This window comes from Vanellus vanellus (genome assembly GCF_965231255.1).
Source record: "Vanellus vanellus genome assembly, chromosome: 2".
NCBI classification, from domain to species: domain Eukaryota; kingdom Metazoa; phylum Chordata; class Aves; order Charadriiformes; family Charadriidae; genus Vanellus; species Vanellus vanellus.
Genome location: NC_138906.1, coordinates 66,483,208 through 66,505,310, shown reverse-complemented (window position 1 = coordinate 66,505,310; position 22,103 = coordinate 66,483,208). Strand labels below are relative to the sequence as shown.

The 22,103-nt window shown below is 37.9% G+C and overlaps 1 protein-coding gene across 1 annotated transcript in view; it reads left to right on the top strand.

Annotated features, from left to right (window-relative positions):
- CTDP1 (CTD phosphatase subunit 1) overlaps positions 1–22,103 on the top strand; it is a gene marked incomplete at its 5' end in the record, with an annotated part of 120,495 nt that overhangs the window by 12,983 nt on the left and 85,409 nt on the right. The window contains 7 exons of the mRNA XM_082499664.1: positions 2,750–2,833; positions 6,905–6,998; positions 8,416–8,544; positions 9,894–10,044; positions 15,944–16,034; positions 16,855–17,021; positions 20,853–21,938. Of these exons, the coding sequence (XP_082355790.1) occupies positions 2,750–2,833; positions 6,905–6,998; positions 8,416–8,544; positions 9,894–10,044; positions 15,944–16,034; positions 16,855–17,021; positions 20,853–21,938 (1,802 nt within the window). The remainder of the gene's footprint in view (positions 1–2,749; positions 2,834–6,904; positions 6,999–8,415; positions 8,545–9,893; positions 10,045–15,943; positions 16,035–16,854; positions 17,022–20,852; positions 21,939–22,103) is intronic.

Below are 22,103 nucleotides of genomic sequence, written 5' to 3'. Positions count from 1 at the left end.
ACCCAGAGATGAGAACAAGCAGAAACCTGAACCCCTTTGTTATATGCAGCCATTTAAAAATAGATGTGCACACTTTGATACAGTTCACTCTTGTCTGATAATTTTCTTGGATCTTGGCCATTTGGTTTTTAAAATCCCAGCAGAAGGAGTATTCCCAGTTCTGAAATTCACAAAAGTCATTTTACTTGAGTTCTATGCTTGTTCTTCCACAGTATATTCCTTTTTAGCCATTAAAGCATATGTGCTAAATTTGAATGAGCATTTAAGCTTGCTTTAGTACAGTTCAGGCCTTTCTGCAGCATTAAGTGGTTTGTTTGGGTTTTTTTCTCCTGGGAGAAGTCCGCTTAAGATCTTGACAGTTGTACTTGAAACTTGACCAGCTTGGTTGTATGGTGGTCAAAAGTTTGCTGGTGCTCTGGAGACCTTCCTGTGTCCTCTGGGTTAAACATCATCACAGAGGTAGAGGTATGATATAGAGCCCATGGTAGAGGGCTTGGTATCAAGTACCTTTTATCTCCAGCAAGCATCATAAAATAGGTGTTCTGGTCACACTTAAATGTGCAGGGGCAGAACTGATATTTATCAGTGCTGTTTGGTATGTGACAAGATATAGAGGTGCTGTTTAAGAACAATATTGATGAATAATTTAGAACTCTAATTTTTGTGTAAGAATCTTTCCTTTGTTAAAATCAAAAGGACAAAATTATGTGTACCTATACATAAATGGAAACTCTTGCATGCCCTAATTTGAATCTTGCCTGAGCCCAGGAGTATACCACCCTTTCCTGTTGCATTCCTGGAGTGTGACATTATCTTAGATGCAAAGGAGAGAGTCCCTGGAGATATTTTGGCTTCTAAGATGGCATGAAAAAAAAAAAAAAAAAAAAAAAAAAAAAAAAAACCCACAACCCTACTTTTTTCCTGAACTATTGAAAACCAATTAAATTGGGGTAAAATCTCAGTCACTGTAAACTCTTATGCACAGTTGTGTAGCTCATATCACAGTGGGGTTTTGGCCTTTTTAGACGTCTGTGTAATTTAGAGCTCATACACTGAACACAGGTTAAAAATGAGCGATTCTGGCATGGTCCTTAATCTGAGTTGGTAGCCTAAGGAGAAGGAACTTAGTGATGAATCAAGGTAAAAGACTTTGTCAAAGGGTTGGGGGAGTAGAAGAGTCAAATGGAGTAATGCAGACATAGGGGCACGAGAGGAGAACTAAATAATCAAAAAATGAGTTGCCAGTAATGAAGGGCCACAAAAATAGTTTTGCCTCTTGTGTAGTCCTTGTACAAAACCAAAAATGACTATTTATTATTTGTGCTCTATGAAATACATACTGTGTTTAAAAAAAGGAGATCTAAAATGCTTAGACAGGAAGAGGAGGTGTAATTTCCAAGCAGATGATGACTGCCAGTGAGAAGAGACTAGATCTGCACTTTTTTGAATGGGAGTACTGGTAGTATGGTAGCTTGTACTGGTAGCTTGTGAAGACTTTTCTTCAAATAAACTTGACCCGAATCTAGTTTTTACTCACAAAGAAGTAAAAATCCTCAGCATGGGCATCAACTGCAGTTTTGTTAGTGGTGTCATCAGCCTTCTGGTCATTGAGAAATGAGTGTCGCACGGAAAGTAAGCAGTTGCAGGCATCATTTGAAAAGTGGAATTCCTTTTGGAATTCCCAAATGCTTAATAGTCAGATATATGAATGAGAGATTTGAGCATGCAAAATGGTTTTTCTCCTGGTGCTGTCTGCTTATTGCAACGCAGATTTGAAGCTAAAGAGAGAACACTACAACCAACTTATGGAAGAGCTTGGATTTGGGGCATTTTTGTCTGCTTGACTTTTTTATTTTTCTAAAATATGTGAGAGATGCTGCAGCTCATGGTCACAGAGTTGAGGAAATTTGGTAGTAGCTGAACTATATCTACTTATTATAGTTTTTTTTTATAATTAAAAAATACTTAAACTGAAAGATCAACTTTTTCAACTGTACTGAAAAAATTGTATCTTGTAATGACTGCTCAAGTAATTGAGACAAAATAAATTGCGATATTTTCAAGACCCTGAATTTTGGGAACTGGATTTGAACAAAGGAGTGCTTTAGTTGGGTGATTCAACTGAAAAGCAGACTTTGTCTTCCAAGCAGTTTGGAATAGTAAATGTCACCCTTCTCTGCATCTCAAGCTCTAATTTCTGATTTTTTTTTTAGCCATTGTTTGGAAGAAAGAACAAAATATCCTTTTGCATGTCTTTATTTTAAAATGTGGCAATCCAAGGCTTAAGGATCAAAATTTAAAATATTGTTGTGAGAAGACTGAAGCAATATATGTTTCTGCCATGACACAGGAGAATAAACTAAGATGAAATCAGTATATTAGAACTAAAGTTTCCATATTGATTTTCATGACTGTGTAGCTCTAGCATTTTAATGGGGAGTTGTATCTAATTGAATGTAAACTGTTTCTGGATAAGCAATGCTTGTTTTATTAATACAGGGAACTACTTTGCTCAACTAAGGTTTGAAACTGACATTAATATATGTTCTGGTGACTTTGGAAGGTGTGAAATTGAATAATTTGAATACTTAGTTTCTTTTTCCCGATGTTGGAACAAAAGCATGTATCTTAGGGGGCTGACACTCAAATCATAACCAGAAATTATTCTTTGAACTCTTTCAATCTGCAGTAATTAATTTAAGTGTCTGAAATCAACCTGCAATAAATGGAATGACTACATCTTTTTCAGGGGTGTCTTGGTGAGACTGGAAGGATGCAGCCATCCTGTTGTTATGAAAGGCTTGTGTGCAGAATGTGGCCAGGACTTGACTCAGTAAGTATTCTCAGCTATTTTTTCCAACTTCTCCTTGTTTATGATTAGGGATCCAAGCTCTTCCTTCTCTCACTTACTACTTTGCTTCTCCATTGTGGCTCTTGGTAGTTGTGAGTCATACCTATAAGGGTAACTGTGAAGTTGTAGATACTAGTTGGGAGGGAGAACAGTATTCATACTGCCTAACGTAAGTAGGTCTACTTGGAGTGCTCCTATAAGAAAAGTTGAGAGGGAGTTTCCTCTACAAGTTAAATTTCAGTATAAAGTACTTTTTCACATTTGCTTTTTTTAAAAAAACAAATAAATCTATTGAGATTAGCTCATGAACTTGTTGCTTAGAGTGGTCTGAATCTATTAATTCCTGATCACATTATTAATAGTGATATATATGTAATATAGTGGTATATATAATTTAATAAAGTATATTTCTTTACTGAAAAATTGCTGCTTGTATGCAGGAATTGGTATTCCTTGTGGATAAAACCAACACGTGAAGAGGAAATAGGCAAGATCTGTGCCACTGTTGCAAAGTGTCTTAATTTACTTTTGCTGTTTATACAAGGCACTTGTTTTGTCACCCTGGAATCTTCAAATATGTGCCCTCTTTCTCCTTATATGTCACTGTAGTCACAGATGCACTGTTTAGAATTGTATTTCCTTTGAGCCATTACAGGGATTCATAACTAGGAATATGGGTGAATAAGATGCTGCGTGGGTACTTGAGTTACAGTTCACGTTACAAATTTATGACTTAATAACTGTGCACACGCTCTTTCTGTGGAGATAAATCTAGGGTAACTTACTACCTTGGGTAGAAAATGTAAAGAGCATGCATACACTGTGATAAGAATTTATGTCTGTATCCTACTTCGTTTTTTCTGTACTCATAACTGAGGTTGAGAGTTGTAAGGTGTGTCAACAGAGACTTAATAAACCTGAGTTTTATCTGCAGTTGTAAATAGATGTGAGTTAATATTAATCTCATTCATGTGACCTTGCTTCACTTGTACTATGTCTGAATGAGAGCTAGCTTGTTTCCAGTGCTTTCAATTTAAGGCTTCAGAACTGTTTTCAATTTTTTTGTGAAATATTCTGCAATGGAACTAAAGAAATGTAAGCCTTAGGCCAAAAAAAGTAAACAAATTCAAATGATGATTTTGCTATGTCTCCTTGCTAATACAGTTGGTGAAGCTAATGCTGCTTCTGCATATCAAATTACTAATTCAACAGCTGTTTTCCAAAATGGGCTGTATAGTAGCCTGGATTTTAGAAATGAATGTTGCATGCTCATTTCATTTGGAAGGAAATACTTCGGTTTAATTTTAATTCATAGCTCACTGAGAATTATTTTATGAGCATTATCCCATAAATGAGCACAAGTGGACTAAATATTGAAAACATGGAATTGTCTGGGTTGGAAGGAACCTTGGAGATCATAAAGTCCAACCATCAACCTAACACTGCCTAAACCACCACTAAACCATGTCCCTAAGCACCGTGTCTACCTGTCTTCTAAATACCTCCTGGGACGGCGACTCCACGCGCTTCCCTGGGCAGCCTGTTTCAATGCTTAACAACCCTTTCTGTGAAGAAATTTTTCCTAATACCCATCCTAAACCTCCCCTGGTGTAACTTGAGGCCATTTCCTCTTGTCCTATTGCTTGTAACTTGGGAGAAGAGGTCAACCCCCCACCTCCCTACAACCTCCTTTCAGGTAGTTGTAGAGAGCAATAAGGTCTCCCTGAGCATCCTTTTTTTCAGGCTAAACAACCCCAGTTCCCTCAGCTGCTCCTCGTAAGAGTTGTTCTGCAGATCCCTCCCCAGCTTTGTTGCCCTTCTTTGGACATGCTTCAACACCTCCGTGTCTGTCTTGTAGTGAGGGGCCCAAAACTGACCGCAGTACTCGAGGTGGGGCCTTACCAGTGCCAAGTGCAGGGGAAAGATCACTGCCCTAGTCCTGCTCACAAGACTATTCCTGATGCAGGCCAGGGGGTGCTGTTGGTCTTCTTGGCCACCTGGGCGCACTGCTGGCTCATATTCAGCGGTCTGTCGAGCAACACCCCCAGAGCCTTTTCTGCCAGGCAGTTTTCCAGCCACACTTCCGCAAGCCTGCAGTGCTGCATGGGGTTGTTGTGACCCAAGTGCAGGACTCGGCACTTGGCCTTGTTGAATTTTGTACCATTGGCCTTGGCCCATCGATCCTGCCTGTCCAGATCCCTCTGTAGAGCCTTTCTGCCCTCCAGCAGGTCGACACTCCTGTCTGACTTAGTGTTGTCTGCAAACTTACTGAGGGTGCACTCGATCCCCTTGTCCAGGTTGTTGATAAAGACATTAAAGAGAACTGGCTCCAGTACCGAGCCCTGGAGAACACCACTTGTGACTGGCTGTCAACTGGGTTTAACTTCATTCACCACAGCTCTTAGGGCAATATGTAGTCTAGTTAATAATGGTTGGATATAACCGTTAATGGAAAGTTGACTGTTAATATTTTGTAAACAAATATTACTTGGCAAAATGGGAAACCTAACAAAAAGTTAGGATAGTAATGAATAGGGCTTTTTCTGCCCTGAATGAATACTTGATTTGAGATTTGAATACAGTCACATCTAAATATTCCTATACTACTATTATTTCATTAAAAATCTGAATAAATTCAGGGTATGCAGTGAAATCCATTCTCTCAATTAATACTACTCTACTTCAGATAATGTATTCATTTTATACAAAATGGCTTATCCATCTGGTATAACGCGTTAGGTCTGCTGAGCCTATGTCAGAAGGCAATTCAAAAGCATCAATGTTTTTCTTGCCTGAAGAAAAGCAAGTATAGCCAGTTCACTGCCAGCTTGTTGGGTCGTAGTGGTGCATCTTTCTGGTAAACAATTCTTATGCTTATTCAATAAATAGTCTGAAAACAGTTCATCCTTTTTAAAGGCTCATTTAAAATACCATTCAGTGTTATAAATGAGGTGTTCTGAACTCTGAAGCAAAGGATGTAAGATGCTAAAATGCGGGTGTAAACTTTGGACCAAATGAAGTAATCTCTCTTGTTTCTGAGTATCAGTACTTCCAACCACTATGGTACGGTAAAAGCATATCTGTCTGTGAGTGTGTCTACCTCAACACACCTCAGTACCATTTTTTTTCCTCAGGAACTTGCTTGTCATGAAGTGAAAACTGGGTGAAGTTTAACTCTGGCTGTAGATCTGATACCAAATTTTGTCCTTGGTAGGACAACTACTTGGGAGAATTAAAAGTTGTGCACGTGTCACTTAGGACAAAATTTTATGATAGTATTTTAATTTTGGTGAACCATAAATAATGTCTTTAAAATTAGATATCAGAGTTCCCAACACTCTCTCCTATATATATAAGGATTATGTGTTCTGTATGCATTAATACTTATCTGTATATACATAGAGCTATATATTATACAGATATGTACATGAGTAAGACTGTGCATAATATACACGTAAATGAAATAAATACAGGCACACACATATAGCACCTCATTCTGTTTGTGCCAAAGGGAAAAGCATGTATGGAGACTTTTTTGAATGCTTTTTGTGAAGCAGCGGTCACATGTAAGTCGCTCTGCTATGTGTAAAGAGTAACTTTTCCTATCTTTTGCTTAAATTGATTTCATAGTCTAACTTGGAGAGAAAAGGAATTGTTTTAAATGCGAATGATTTGGTAGTTATGCCTAGTTTATAACTGTTTTCAAATGCCAATCAATATATAGATATCCGTTTCATCTTAGTGTCACTTTTCATGAAATAATTAATGGAAGCATACCTAATTACAATTATTTTCTGTAAGGTCATTATGGTGAGCTGCTTTGATCTCTATCCATTTTGTTTGGTAACTTGCATTAACAAGAATTTGAAAGAGTGTATTAGTCAGAATGGCTCTTCTTAATCATAGTTGTTTGGTGGTGTCTAGTTTGATACCACGGATTTTAGCGTGTTCACTTTTCACTAAACTATTACTCTCTTCTAACGTTTACTACTTTTCTAATGTTTAAACTATTACTCTCTTCTTTTCTAATGTTTCTTTTCCCTGTGTGATTAGGATACGAAGCAAGAATGGAAAGCAGAATGTGCCACTATCCACAGCAACTGTATCTATGGTTCACAGTGTTCCAGAACTGAAAGTTAGCTCTGAGGTAGGTACCATCACGCTTTCTTTATTCATACCTTTCACTGTAGCGCCGCAGTTGAGAAGCTTAATTACAGGAGTTTCTTCAGTGTTTTATGTACTTCATACAGAAAGTTTGGCTTCACTTTGAAGAGTAATTTGGTATTGAATATCCATAGCCAAGGGTATTTGTGTGTTTACCCTAATGGAATTTGATTGTTAGCGGGTTTTATAGTGGATTTTTTAGAGCTGTACACTGAAAAGATGGTACTTCTGTGACAGCAGAGTGAAAACTTACTACTTTAATGTTTTTGTCTCTAAGAATTAGCAGTTTCTCGGCAGTTTAGTTTCCAGTAGTTGAAATGTGTTCAAAGCTTACAATGTCTCTAAACCTAGCTTCACCCTTCACCTTGAAATACAGTAAAGCTAGTTTGCAACTTAACTGTATGCTAAATTTATTTCATTATTTTGCAAATATTCCATTCAGCTGAGTTATCAAAGTATGCTTGTTCATCCCTCAATTTCTTTAGAGGAAAAGGTATGTTTATTTTGAAGATAAACACTCTATCTTCCTTATGGACTTCATCTCTTTTTATACTGCTGCTCACTTTTTTTTTTGTTAACTCTTCAAAGAACACCAGTGAGAAGAAATGTGACAATACAAGCAACTAGACTTGTTCTCATCATGGTGGAGCATTTCAAAGGGCAGTTTGCACTTGACTCCTGCTTCTTCATAATGCTTCACTTAACTTTGCTTTTAAGTTTAGCAGCCTGGTGGATAACTGCAGCTTGCTATCAGAAGTGGTTATAGTGAACACAGAGCTTAATATGGTTCTTTGAAAGTTTGTAAATATGCACAAGAGGAGTAAACTTCAACTCAAATTTACAGGAGTATAAGGTCTTTGATATCAGTGGCCAGACAGAACTACATAATCTAACTATTTATGTCTGAAGTCATATATTCTTTAAGCTCAGGTTGACAGTTATAATAATTTCTGTCATTAGCAGCTTCAGTTTAATACTCGGCCTAGTGTTGTCAGCCATATTATACCTAATTGATACAAAATTGCTGAATGTAGCAGCCAAAGTTTTCACACTTCCTGAATTTGTCCTTTGCCTATCCCAAAGCTACTGCTATTTCCTCTTAAGACTCTTGGCCTTAATTTAATTTAGTGGTTACTTATTTCTTAAACTTGGAAGTTGTTGTGTTGATTTTGTCAATTTTAAGAGTTACTAGTGCCACAAAGATCTGAGAGTAGACTATGGGAGTATTTTTCTCCTGCAGTAAATTTGCTGACAAAGCTACCATCACTACTGTTATGTTGAAGCATCATTTCTTAAGCATATAGTTTGTAGCAGAAATTCTCAAGTTTACAATACACAAAAGGCAATAAACCTAACTTATTTCTTCTAAGCTGAGCTTAGTTGTGAATATTTTGTTACAGCAAGCTGAGCAGCTAGGAAGAGAAGACCAACAGCGACTACATCGAAATCGAAAACTGGTGCTGATGGTAGATTTGGACCAGACATTGATCCATACTACAGAACAGCACTGCCAACAAATGTCTAATAAGGTATTTGGTGTTAACTTTTAAGCCAAAGTAACAACAGGAATATTTCTAATGATATTTAAATGATGGTTCTTTTAGAAAGCATTTTGTGGTTAGGTAAATTTGTAGTTGAAGAGTAGCAGAAAATGAAAAGCATGTTTCCTGAAATATGTTCACTTTTTCCCTACATTTAAATTGATGGTTTTCTTTCTTCCATTTATGCTTTTCTGCACTTTTCCATCCCTGGCACTTTAAAAATAGCTACCTGAAACTTCTCACTTAATCTCTGCTTTCTTTTCTCTACAATTCACAAGCGGAGGTCTCATTACTGAGACTTTTTTTCCCCTCCAAGTCTGAGGCAGATATAGCGAATTACTGTTTGAAGTCCCTTTTTGGGTAATCCTGTGTGTTACTACATCTGTCATTCCATGAATAGATCAAGTGATTATTTTTTTTTTTCTTCAACTTCATTTTTGGGGGGGAGTTTGAGTGTTGCTTTTAATTTCTTCATGAAACATCATTGAACTGATAGGGACTACTGGCGTGTAGTTTTAAATTTTAAATTTTCCAAATCAGAAATACAAGAAGCATGTTGGAATGTGTCTACAGTGTGGTGTACAGGAGAATGCAAATTCAAACTCCAGTGTCATGCAAACTGTGGTTCCTTAATTCCTCTTTCTTTCCTCTTGCCATTCTCTCATGTCCAAGTTCAGCATGTGTTCACACCTGCTAGCAAAAAACAAGCTGTAAATGTACTCTGCAGTTGAGGGGAAAGGGAACAGTGAATATTCAGCATAGAGATTTTTAAAAAAATTGTATATTTGAAAGGCTACGTCTTCACCTGTATAAATGCATGGTTTGAAGAAAAACAATTTTTAAAAAGATTTTCAGATTTTTAACTGGGATCTTTATCTGCAAACTTTCTTCCTCGTTTGCTATCTTATGGTATGTTTCCATAGACATAATATTTTTCCATCCAACAAAGTCTGTCTTTGAGCTTGATGCATACTGAAACTAATCTGAGTGAAGTTTTCTGAGTAGTACTGATTGGAGTAAGATCCTGAACTTTCAGAGAAAATTCTCAAGTTGCTTTTTCCAGATTGGTTTGCCATGAGTAAAGATTTCGATGAAAGTTGCCTTGATCATGAACTCTTCAACAGTGCAGCTTCCTGCCTTTGAAAAACTTTGGACTGCCTCACACAGAGCAAAAATGTGCTTTGGATTTTATTCATCCACGTAATCTTTGTGGCCAAAACTTTCTTTAGCCTCATTGGACCGAGTAGAAGTTGTGGAAGTGATGGAAGAGGGCATTTTTGGAATACTGGCGTTTTTGTTTGGTATTTTGATAATATGAAATGTGCTTTTTCTTCTAGGGAATATTTCATTTCCAGCTAGGTCGAGGAGAGCCTATGTTGCATACTCGTTTGCGTCCTCATTGTAAGGAGTTCCTGGAAAAAATTGCCAAGCTGTATGAATTACATGTTTTTACTTTTGGCAGCAGACTGTATGCACATACAATTGCAGGTGAGTAGTACATTACATTTAACAATATTTACATAATCAGCCTTCATACTCCTTTTCTTTCTGTGGTTGTTTTCAAGTATTTGTTCTTTATTTTGTGCAAAAACACTTCATAAATAGTCCTATAAGCAGAATTCTTGGCTTGTTTACAATGCAGTGCCTGTATGGCCTCTAATTTTAGAAATAATCCTTCTTTTTTTGGTGTTTTTTTTTTTTTCTTCCATCAGATGTCCTTTTTCTGCTTCCCTGATGGTTAGAGAATCACATTGTGGCATAAGAACTAGTGCCTTCCTATTGAATTAAGTAAAAAATCATGCTGATGAGATGTAAAAATGATCTGCAACGTCACTTGTCTTAAAAATCTGAAGCAACAGTTCCATAAAAATCAACAACATGAAATTATCTCCTCCTATGGGGAACACCCTCCTGCCCTCCCCACTCCTCTCCCCCTGCTGTTTCCTTTCACCAAAGGAAGTTTGGTGCTATAAATCAATTTACAGCAGTTCTATTTGTGTCCTGGAGCTGAGATGCGCTTATTTGAGGAAAAGCACAGATCTAGCAGTATTTTCACATATACTTCTCAAGAACTTAAAAATATTTTCTCCTAGTAACTGAAAACTTGCATTTCAATTATAGCAATAGTAGTCTATCGTGTGGGTCACTGGCTGAAATGTTTTAGGTTTTTCCAACAAGCAGAAAATTACCCTATTATGCAAGCATATAGGTCAAATTCATGTTAGGACTGTGACCATGTGTTTAAACTGTAAAATTTGCATTCACCCCATCTTGACTCTTCATTGACAGAATAGCATTTTCACATCAGACTTTCCTTTATTAAGTCTGTCAGACTAAGACAATACAATTAATAATGTTGTAGGTTATGACTCTGCAAGTCACACTGTCCTTGCTGTTCTTCCATGTCTCCAAGCTTTTTTTTTTTTAAGTTGTCTTTCACATCTGCTTGCCACAAGTATCTTGAGCAATGCTATCCCAACGATCCCACTTCTTGGCAAGAAAGGAAGATTCCAAAATTGTTAGCTAACTATACTAGTTAGCTCTAGAACAGTTTAGAAAAGAATTGTCTAATTAGAGAATGCTTTGTACATGTTATATAAGACACAGAAGATGCTTATAGTGACAAGCATAAGAGACTTCTGTAATCGGAAAGCAAAACCTACTTGTGGTCTCCAACTAATTCTCCTTGAAAGAAAGTTCAGGACAGGCGTGTTCTGTCCTGCCCATCCAAGTGAACGTTTCTACATTACTTCCTATTTATTGGCTGAGTTGTTTGAATAATGATCTTCCTAAAGCTGTCAGTGTCATTGTTGGATTATACATTGCATCCTGCTAATGCATTAACGCTTTTGTACCCTGCTGTCCTAATAGTGTGGTTATTTCTTGTGTAGCAAAAGGGGAATGGTTTTCTTACACACAAGGTGTAAATACCTGGTAGTAAGAAAGTGGGTGGGCAATCTTCCTCACTTGGATCTATATGCCAAAATCTGCGTGTGGTCTAAGGTCAGATGTATACCAAATAAGGTCAACGATGTGTAGCTTCAGAGCCAGGGGGAAGAATGAGTTGCAGAGGTAGTTAACTCATGGTGTGTAAGTGCTTTTCCAGTGATTCATCTTCTTTCAATGTGTGATTTGGTCCTGTTTGCTTATTTTAATCTCTGAGCTAAAATTTGAATTATCCTGCAGGCCCCATGCTGGCACAGAGTGATACTTAAAATGTGACAAGCCTCTTTGTGGGCATCACACTTGAGCTGCTCCATCTGTTCCATAGAGGAAGTAGCCACCAAAAGGTCAAATTAGGGTATTATTGCTTCCTGACATCCCCAGACTTCTGGATTTTTGCCTGAAGCTGTCTAACCTCATCAAAACCATTCAAACTACGAGTGCATTACTTGTACAGTGATGATGGTAGTTTCAAATGAAATATGTTGTATGGAGAAACAATTGATAGAGCCTTTGGTCCACATACTCACCTGTATAACCAAAATGCAATGATAGAGAAATATATAGCTAATGCATATAGAGAACACTTGATGGCAGTATTGGTTAAGTGATTTCTCACAGAAAGCTGTCAGTCTGATATTTTACTATTATCCCTATGTTACATAAAGGAAGGACTTGTAATAAAATGCTGGGAATCTTTTTTTTATAAGAAAAAGGTTGTTTTCTTAGGCCTTCCATATACACCCTAGATTTCTTTGTGGAATCTGAACTCTGAGCTGGTTCTTCCATGTCCTGAAACATTTTTTCCTCATTTTGCAAACAGATGACATCTTGTCAGTCCTTTTCTCTCATACCAGCTGACTCCTATCGGATGTTAAGTGAGATTGCTGATACTTGTAAGCACCATTTGTGTCTGCTGAAGTCATTTATCCTAAACCCTTTCTTAGTTTGAGACATTTACAAAGTGGTATCTTGTAGTGCGTTTATTAAGATGAGCTTGGAATTTGTAATTTAGAACTTCCTATAGTATTTCCTTTCTACACAATTATTTTGGCCAATTGTTACTTAATTTTTTTCCTAGTCTTCATAAGAGAAATTTGGTGTATTTAATACTGAAGTATTAAATGCTGGTTGTAAAAGTCAATGCCGCTGTGAATTTTGAGTTCAGAGGCCACTAGACAACAATAATGCACTCTGAAGATTTAAAGTGGAATTTAGAAAGTAAGACTCAGCTGAGGGCATTCATATGTATGGTTTGTTCCAGCAAGTATATTACAGTACGTATTTCAATAAAGAATTGACAGAATGCTTGTGTATCTAATCACCAGTGTCTGAAGGTCTCCAACGCTATTGAAAGATTGGGTCAGTGGCTCTTTCCAGGTTCTAAAGTAGGACCTAAAGCAGAACTGGAGATGACCTGATTCTTCAGAAATTCAATTTTAGATTTGTTTTTAAAAGGACTTACTCAAATTCATGTTGAACCCTACTGTTACATCACTTCTACTATAAATTGCTGTTTAACTCAATATGCATCTAAGATTTGAGATTTCCCCAATATGAGTTAGGTGCTTTTGAACATTGCATCTTTTAATAGTTTTTTAACTTTACAAGTCTTATTTACAAGTTTGCTTTTCTAAGAGAGTCTATATAAGATAGGTAACACAGCTTGATAAAACTGTATGTGCAAAGACCCAGTCTGAGATACTGGAAAATAAACAACTGGGTGGGGGGGGATGGGGAATAGCCTCTGCTAGGTAAGTCTACTGAATAGTCCCTTGTAATATTGCAGTCAGGAGATAATGATACGCTTTTTGGCTTGTTCAAGAAACTATTTAGAGGCATCCTTAGCACATTGTCTATTTTATCAGAATAAATGGAAGGTCAGTTTTCATTTGAAACGGCAAGTCTTTGTTTTCAATCATTTTTTACTTCTACAAAAGTCTTTAATTTTTTTTTTAACATGCTCACAAAATGAGAAATTCATCAACGTTTATCCTTCTGCTGGAATGATTTGTGCAAACTGATACTTCGCCAATAAAAAAAAGTTCTGTTAAGGAAAGAATTCATTACCAACAGTAAGGCAGTAGACAGTGACCGTAATCATTGTTCAGGATATGGTGGTGGGAAATGGATAGGAATAAATAAACAAATGAAACAAAGCTAAGAGTACATCTCGGGAACACTTTTGCTGTTTCTGTATACTCGATGAGTTTATACATAGACCTTTTCATTGCTCTTAAGTCATAGAAACTTGCAACAAAATGCTCCCACAGAAAAGTGACATCATCTAAACAGATGGGGATTTTTTGGTGGTCCCTATTGACTTTTCTTGGGGGGAAAAAAAGCCACCAGTACTTTGGAAGCTATCATCCATTTGAAACCCGTAGCTTTGTTATTAAATGTTAAATATCCAAACAGTGCACTATCATCATATTCTAAATCTTTCAAGATGTAGGTTCTGAAAATGTTTTCATTTTGAAGGTAGTAGAGTCTTTCATATTGAGGGTTTCCCAGTTCTTTTTGTTACTGAAAGCAGTATAATAATTTATTATTTTTTTTTAATAAAGAAGTTAAATCTTAGCCTTTGCTTAGATTTATTTTGGAGGGCATATCTGCATCTACTTATTTTTAATGTAAAGTTTTTAATTCTTCAGATTTATGTTCTATTTGCAATTATAAACCAATTAAAAGTTAATGTTTTAACTAATAGTATGTGATCTAGTCACTAGGTGTCTTGTTTGCTCTTGCATGGAGTATTTTTAGTGAATTACCAAGGGGACAAAAGTATTAAAATTAAGTCTTTACGAAAGCATTATTGAAAAGCTCCAGAAGACTACCTCATCTGTAATCCCTGGCAGTCAGGGTTTCTGTGTTTGGGCTTTCTGAGTTCAACTTTCCTTTTCTTACAGTTTTAGCTAGACAACACTGCAAACGAATGGCCTCATTGTGGTTTTGCTATTTAATCAGTCCACTCCTGTCCAATTTAGTGTAGTGAGTCCCTGTGTATTCAGATAATTAGTAGAAACGAATTTGGTTGGGGAGAATAGCAATTTGTGTGACAGCTTATGTAGTTTGTCAAAATATCTGTGTGTATGGCAATAAATCTTTGTAGCTAATTCTCTCAATTCATTATGCCTAGGTACTGCAAGGGTCTCACTACAGGGGATGATTCTACGAGTTTGCAGCAATTCTTAAGCATAGTCGGGTGAGTTAAGGTTGAACCTCTGTCCTTAACTCGGAATTTTCTTGCTTTTATGGGTTTTAAGTTATTCCAATTACACATTATTAAATACATACACGATCAACTTTTCAGAAGTGATGACTGATTTTTTTTTTTTTTTTTTTAATTTATACCCTCTGTTTCTGAAAACCCAACTTAATGTACTCCTAGGAGCTTGACTTCTAAAAGGAGTTGAACATGTGTTCTCATAGCTCCTTGAAAGAAATTAAAGTTGGTCCTTATGGTCTGTACTAATTTTGAAATCTGGTTCTGGCTGTAAGATGGCCACCATATAAAATAAAGTAAAACTTTAAAAAATTATTCCCAGATTAAGTATTGACTGCCTTATATTATTCATAAGAATAACGAGAAGTTGATTTGCTTCAACATAAAATCAGTAAAATTAAAAATTCAGATTAGCATGTAAAATGCCAGTTTTTCTAAGCAATTACATGGCTGTGATCTGCTCATGAAGATGAACTTCATTGTTGGAGGCTAGGTTCAGAAGCATGTGCATGTGTGTTTGTACACCTAAGTCACCATTTTCCTAAATAATGGCATTTTATCTTGCTTTAAGATCAGCTAGCACAGCTTCTCCTGTTTTGTTTTTGGTTTGTCTTTTTTTGAAGTATGCAGTCAGAAAAAATACTGCAACTGGGCCTAAATATTTCCAGGGATCCCAGGATATATTCATTATATGTAAATGTATTAAGGTATTTGTTAGAGGTACAACTTAAAACCTACAAATGCAAGAGCTCCGGCTGAAGCTGTCCCTTAACTTGCCCATTGTGCTTAAGTATTGCAGCACATTGCCGACTCTTGTGAGACTTCTCTGCAGTCCCTAGGCATAATGAGCTAAGGAAAGCATTTAGCTTTAAAGAACCAGCTATAGAGAGATAAATGTAAGTTGCAAATATCATGTGTATCTATAACCTGCTGTATCTCCTTCAGCCTAATCTATTTGGCTGTCACAAATTTAGTTACTTTCATTTCAATGTTGTTGCTAAGTTGGAAGAAAATGACATGGGATTTTTAACATTAATCCCACTGCATTAGTTACAAATACTTGATCCAGTGTGCTTACCCTTTTCCCCATATATCTCTTACCTTAAAGTTATGTGTTAGTTAAACTGCTATTGCACAGATTAAAATAGCTGATTATATAGAACATAAACAAGGAACAAGCATCTTGAACATTAACTTTTTAATTTCTTCTTTCAAAAGGATTTTTGGACCCTGAAAAGAAGCTTTTTTCCCATCGAATATTGTCAAGGGATGAATGTATTGATCCATTTTCTAAAACTGGGAATCTTAGGTATGTATATGGGTCTTATGCATTAAGCAAAACAGGACAACAAAGAGGATATGCTAAATGTAATGAAATTTTTTCCCTCTGTACTGAACATGTTTATAGTCCTTCCTTATCTGCCTCTTAAATATCAACATCATCTCAATAAAACTGAGATATTAGGTATTGCAGCATTTCATCTACTTAATGTGTTCTGTGGTACTAGAACAGCAAGAACGTGAAGTAACGGCATCCTGTTTTTTACTTATACTTTTTGTTCTTGTAATGACCATATTTCCACCTTATGGCCTGTGATCTTGTAGAAGATCTTGTAGGTTGTGGGTTTTTTTTAATTAAACTAAATATAACTTATATCTTAAGTACTCTACCTCATCCATCGTGGTGATAAAATATTAGTACTTTTTGCTCCCTTTGTCTTGGACTGAATGAGTCTACTCTTCAAAAATGGTTCTCATGTTTTTTTCCTAGATATATATATAGATAGTGTATTGTCTATGTGATAGTTGTCTTTGGGCTCTTTGTAGACATAAATTGTGAAAACTAGACTGAAATATTGCAAGATTTTGTTCTTGCAAAGGCTTGTTGGTTCTTGCTTCTAGCTGTTGGAAGAGAGATTTTAAAATAGCTGTTTCCTTTTTTATTTTTATTAGTTCGACTATTGTATATTGAATTCTGCAATATTACTGTCGCTTTTTTTTTCAAGTTCGTATATATGCATGTCCTGCAGGCATACTCATAATAAACCAGAACATCAACAGAAAGTACTTCCATTGATAGTACTGATTTCTAAAACTGGATTCATCTTATCAACTGTTTTGTCTCTTAGAGATCTCTTCCCATGTGGGGATTCCATGGTTTGCATCATTGATGATAGAGAGGATGTTTGGAAGTTTGCACCCAATTTGATAACTGTGAAGAAATATGTATACTTTCAGGGGATAGGAGATATTAATGCACCTCCTGGATCAAGAGAAATTCAATTGAAGAAGAAAGGTAATTATATAATTTTCAAACTGCTTTTACAACTTTTCCCACTTTTCAGTTGTGATTGATTTAAGTCATTGGGGTAGTCTTGCTGTTGTGCTCAGATGAGCAATCCTAGACTATGGTAGTCGACAGAGTGCTCCTGCAGCACAAATGCAAGTAGCTTAGTAAAACTGGACTGTGCTTGTTGTTAGCTTTTCATGGGCGACCACATCAAAAGTGGAGTACTGGTAATAGTACTTTGGCTGTTATGGCTGGAGAGCCGATGTGGCAACACACCAAGTTGTTCAAGAACATGTAGAGAGGGCAGTTTCTCTATTTCCCCCGCCATGTAAAACAAGGCAGTGTTTTATTCTCTGTGGGTGGTCAGGGAACCAACTTCCTCTTCTTTCTCCTTTTCTGTCCCTTTCCCTGCCTCATTTTGGAGCAATAGTTAATAAACTCTGGTATCAACATATTGCTGAAACTGAATATTTTGATCTCTGCTTACCTCCCTGCCTAAATCATGCTAATGAAATTAGTGTGGGATTTTTAGTGTCTACTGAATGTGGCGTTCTGGCATTTGACATGAGAACCTTACGTTCAGCAGCATAATACAAATAGTGGATTTAGATGTACATCACTATGTTAGTATTAATTTAGGGTCAAAATGTATTTGAAAGACAATGGCTAAGAAAGAATTGCAGGATTTTTTTTCCAGTTTAGCCTAGGGTTGTTCGTTTTTTTAATTTAATATATGTGACATCGCTCTTTTTCCCTTGTTGAACTAGAGATGCCTAATATGAAAACACTAGGGTCATAGAATTATCTAGGTTGGAAGGGACCTTGGAGATCATAAAGTCCAACCATCAACCTAACACTGCCTAAACCACCACTAAACCATGTCCCTAAGCACCGTGTCTACCTGTCTTCTAAATACCTCCTGGGACAGCGACTCCATGCGCTTCCCTGGGCAGCCTGTTCCAATGCTTAACAACCCTTTCTGTGAAGAAATTTTTCCTAATACCCATCCTAAACTTCCCCTGGTGTAACTTGAGGCCATTTAGCAACCAATGATAGGACAAGGGGTAATGGATTCAAGCTGGAACACAAGAGGTTCCACTTAAATTTGAGAAGAAACTTCTCACTGAGGGTGACAGAGCACTGGAACAGGCTGCCCAGGGAGGTTGTGGAGTCTCCTCCTCTGGAGACATTCAAAACTCGCCTGGACGCCTTCCTGTGCAACCTCATCTAGGTGTTCCTGCTCCGACAGGGGGATTGGACTAGATGATCTTTTGAGGTCCCTTCCAATCCCTATCATACTGTGATACTGTGATTTCCTCTTGTCCTATTGCTTGTAACTTGGGAGAAGAGGTCAAACCCCCACCTCCCTACAACCTTCTTTCAGGTAGTTGTAGAGAGCAATAAGGTCTCCCTGAGCATCCTTTTTTTCAGGCTAAACAACCCCAGTTCCCTCAGCTGCTCCTTGTAAGAGTTGTTCTGCAGATCCCTCCCCAGCTTTGTTGCCCTTCTTTGGACATGCTTCAACACCTCAGTGTCTGTCTTCTAGTGAGGGGCCCAAAACTGACCGCAGTACTCGAGGTGGGGCCTTACCAGTGCCAAGTGCAGGGGAAAGATCACTGCCCTAGTCCTGCTCACGAGACTATTCCTGATGCAGGCCAGGGGGTGCTGTTGGTCTTCTTGGCCACCTGGGCGCACTGCTGGCTCATATTCAGCTGTCTGTCGAGCAACACCCCCAGAGCCTTTTCTGCCAGGCAGTTTTCCAGCCACACTTCCGCAAGCCTGCAGTGCTGCATGGGGTTGTTGTGACCCAAGTGCAGGACTCGGCACTTGGCCTTGTTGAACTTCGTACCATTGGCCTTGGCCCATCGATCCTGCCTGTCCAGATCCCTCTGTAGAGCCTTTCTGCCCTCAAGCAGGTCGACACTCCTGTCTGACTTAGTGTTGTCTGCAAACTTACTGAGGGTGCACTCGATCCCCTTGTCCAGGTTGTTGATAAAGACATTAAAGAGAACTGGCTCCAGTACCGAGCCCTGGAGAACACCACTTGTGACTGGCTGTCAACTGGGTTTAACTCCATTCCCCACCACTCTTTGGACCAAGTCATCCAGCAGGTTTTTTACCCAGTGAAGAGTACACTCATCCAAGCCATTAGCAGCCAGTTTCTCCAGGAGAATGCTGTGGGGAAACTGTGTCAAAGGCTTTACTGAAGTCCAAATAAACATCTACAGCTTTTCTCTCATCCACTAAGGAGGTCACTTTGTCATAGAAGGAGATCAGGTTTGTCAAACAGGAGCTGCCTTTCATAAACCCGTGCTGACTGGGCCTGATCACCTGGTTGTCCTGCATGTGCCCTGTAATAACACTCAGGATGATCTGTTCCAAAACCTTCCCTGTCACTGATATCAGATTGACAGGCCTGTAGTTTCCCAGATCCTCCTTCTGTCCCTTCTTGTGGATGGGCATCACATTTGCTAACCTCCAGTCAACTGGGACCTCCCTGGTTAGCCAGTACTGCTGATAAGTGATGGTTAGCACTTCTGCCAGCTCTCTCAGGACCCTTGGGTGGATCCCATCTGGCCCCATAGACTTGTGTATGTCTAGGTGCTGGAGCAGGTCATTCACCGTTTCCCCATGGATTATGGTGGCTTCATTCTGCTCCCCACCCCTGTCTGCTAGCACAGGGGGCTGGGTACTCAGGGAACAACTGGTCTTACTGTTAATGACTGAGGCAAGGAATGCATTTGGTACCTCAGCCCTTTCCGCATTCTTGGTCACTATGTTTCTGCCCCATCTACCGAAGGACAGATTATCCTTGGTCTCCTTTCATTGTTAATATGTTTATAGAAACTTTTTTGCTGTCCTTAACTGCAGTAGCCAGGTTAAATTCTAGTTGGGCTTTGGCCCTTCTAATTTTCTTGCTACATAGCCTCACTACATCTTTCTGGTTCTCATGAGTGGCTTGCCTTTTCTTCCAAAGGCCATAAATTCTCCTTTTTTCCCTGAGTTGCAACCGCAATAGTAATGTCCTCAAACTGAATCAGGCCACTGTGACACGGGACCTCTGCCCTTGACTGATGTGTTACTGGGCAGGGACATGCACACAAAAGAGAGTCAAAATAGGGTGACTTCATCCAGTGTTCCTGATAAATGTCTGTGTGCAGATGTCTGGATGCCTACAGCTTCTTTGTCTCTCCTTCTGCAGACATCTGAAGATGCATCATAAAACTATTTTTCTGCCTCTGAGTCTATTACCCTTTACTTGTGTTCCAGCAAAGTCTCAAATGAACCTCAAACAGCATCTTTGTATTGTGAAAACATGTATATCTTTTCAACTTTTAAAATACAGTTGGTTTGGTTATGAAAAATAGGAAATATATGAAAGCAATGGAGGTTTATATAGGAAGTTCTTGTAGTTGTAGTTCTGGATTGGGACCTTCTGAAGTGAATTCTGCCCTGTTTTTCTTCTCTGCAGTAGTTTCATTGCCCTGAGATGTAATAATAAAACTCATGCTACAAGATAAATCCTCTAATGTTTGCATAGTTAAGAAATAATTACTTATGATCTGTGATGTAGACTTACACAGCTTCTTTACAAAAGTAAAGTTTGTTAGGTTTGCCAGTTCTTTCTAGTAATCGTTGACACCTAAAGTATCTTAAGTTTGAAAAGCCTAGTTGTCACTTCTAAGCATAGTGAAGTCTAACTGCATATGTAAACTGTGTGTTTAAGGAAAAAGAAAATTAAATTTTGGTTAAGTTTAAAAAAAAAAAAAAAAAAAAAACAAACCGAAACAAAACTGAGAAAATATGTATGCTTTTTTTCTTTTTCTTGTGTCTTAGTAAACCACTCTACAAAACCAGAGGCACTTGTTTCAGCAGTGACATCAGCAAAGGATGCTGAAGAAATAAAGAATGTTACATGTATAGAAGAACAAAGCAATGGTCTCAAGAAAGCTACAAAGGACACTTGCACTGCAAATGGAAGTACTTCTGTAAGCAGTGAAACATCTGACTGGGATATGAACTCTCATGATAAAGTTAATGCCCAGGACTCCTTAAATGATAACACTGATCACAAAATGGACAGTGAGGTCACTTATGATTTGACAAATACAAAAGAATCTCAAATTTCTTCAGAACAAGTTGATAAAACAGTGATAGAGAAGCAGCAAACCCAAGACAAGACAACAAATGACTTGGACTTTGAACTGTCTAGTGACAGTGAAAGTGACGGTGGATTGGATACCAGAAAGTCATCCACTTCTGTATCAGATAGTGAGAACGAGGAAAAAAGGAGCTGGAAGAAATCCAAACAACCTCTGCAGGAGGAGAATTTGCAGAAAGGGAGTTGCACTGATGTGAGTGAAAAAAAGGATGGTCTGGTGAACCATTCTGGGGACACGCAATCTCTACCTAGTGAAAATATTCATGACAAAACTGATCTAGAAGCACAAGAAGAAAGTGAACAGGAAAGCCTTTGTGATTTAGGAAATGGGTGTGCAGACAAGAAAGAAGCTGAAACAGAGTCTCAGAATAGTGAACAATCTGGAATTACAATGGGTGAGTCCTTAGATCAGAGTATGGAGGAAGAAGAGGAGGAGGATGATACAGATGACGACGACCATTTAATATACCTCGAAGAGATCCTTGTGCGGGTTCACACTGACTATTACACAAAGTATGATAAATACCTGAAAAAAGAGATTGAGGAAATTCCCGACATCAGAAAAATAGTACCAGAACTGAAAAGTAAAGTGTTGGCAGATGTAACCATAATATTTAGTGGACTCTACCCAACAAATTTCCCTATTGAGAAAACACGGGAACACTATCACGCCACAGCACTTGGAGCTAAAATTGTGAAGAATCTAGTACTGAGTGCTGATGATCCTGACAAAGCAACGCATCTCATTGCAGCAAGGACAGGTAGGTAAATGAGACTTGAGTTTTTCATCAACCTTTTTCCTGTTACATTTGTTTATGCCTTGAGCTGGTTTTTGTATAACATATGGGCTTTAATGTAACTGAGGTTAGAATTGAAATTCTAAGGATTTTAAGAAGGAAGGATTAAGAAAGGAAGATTCTTTGTAA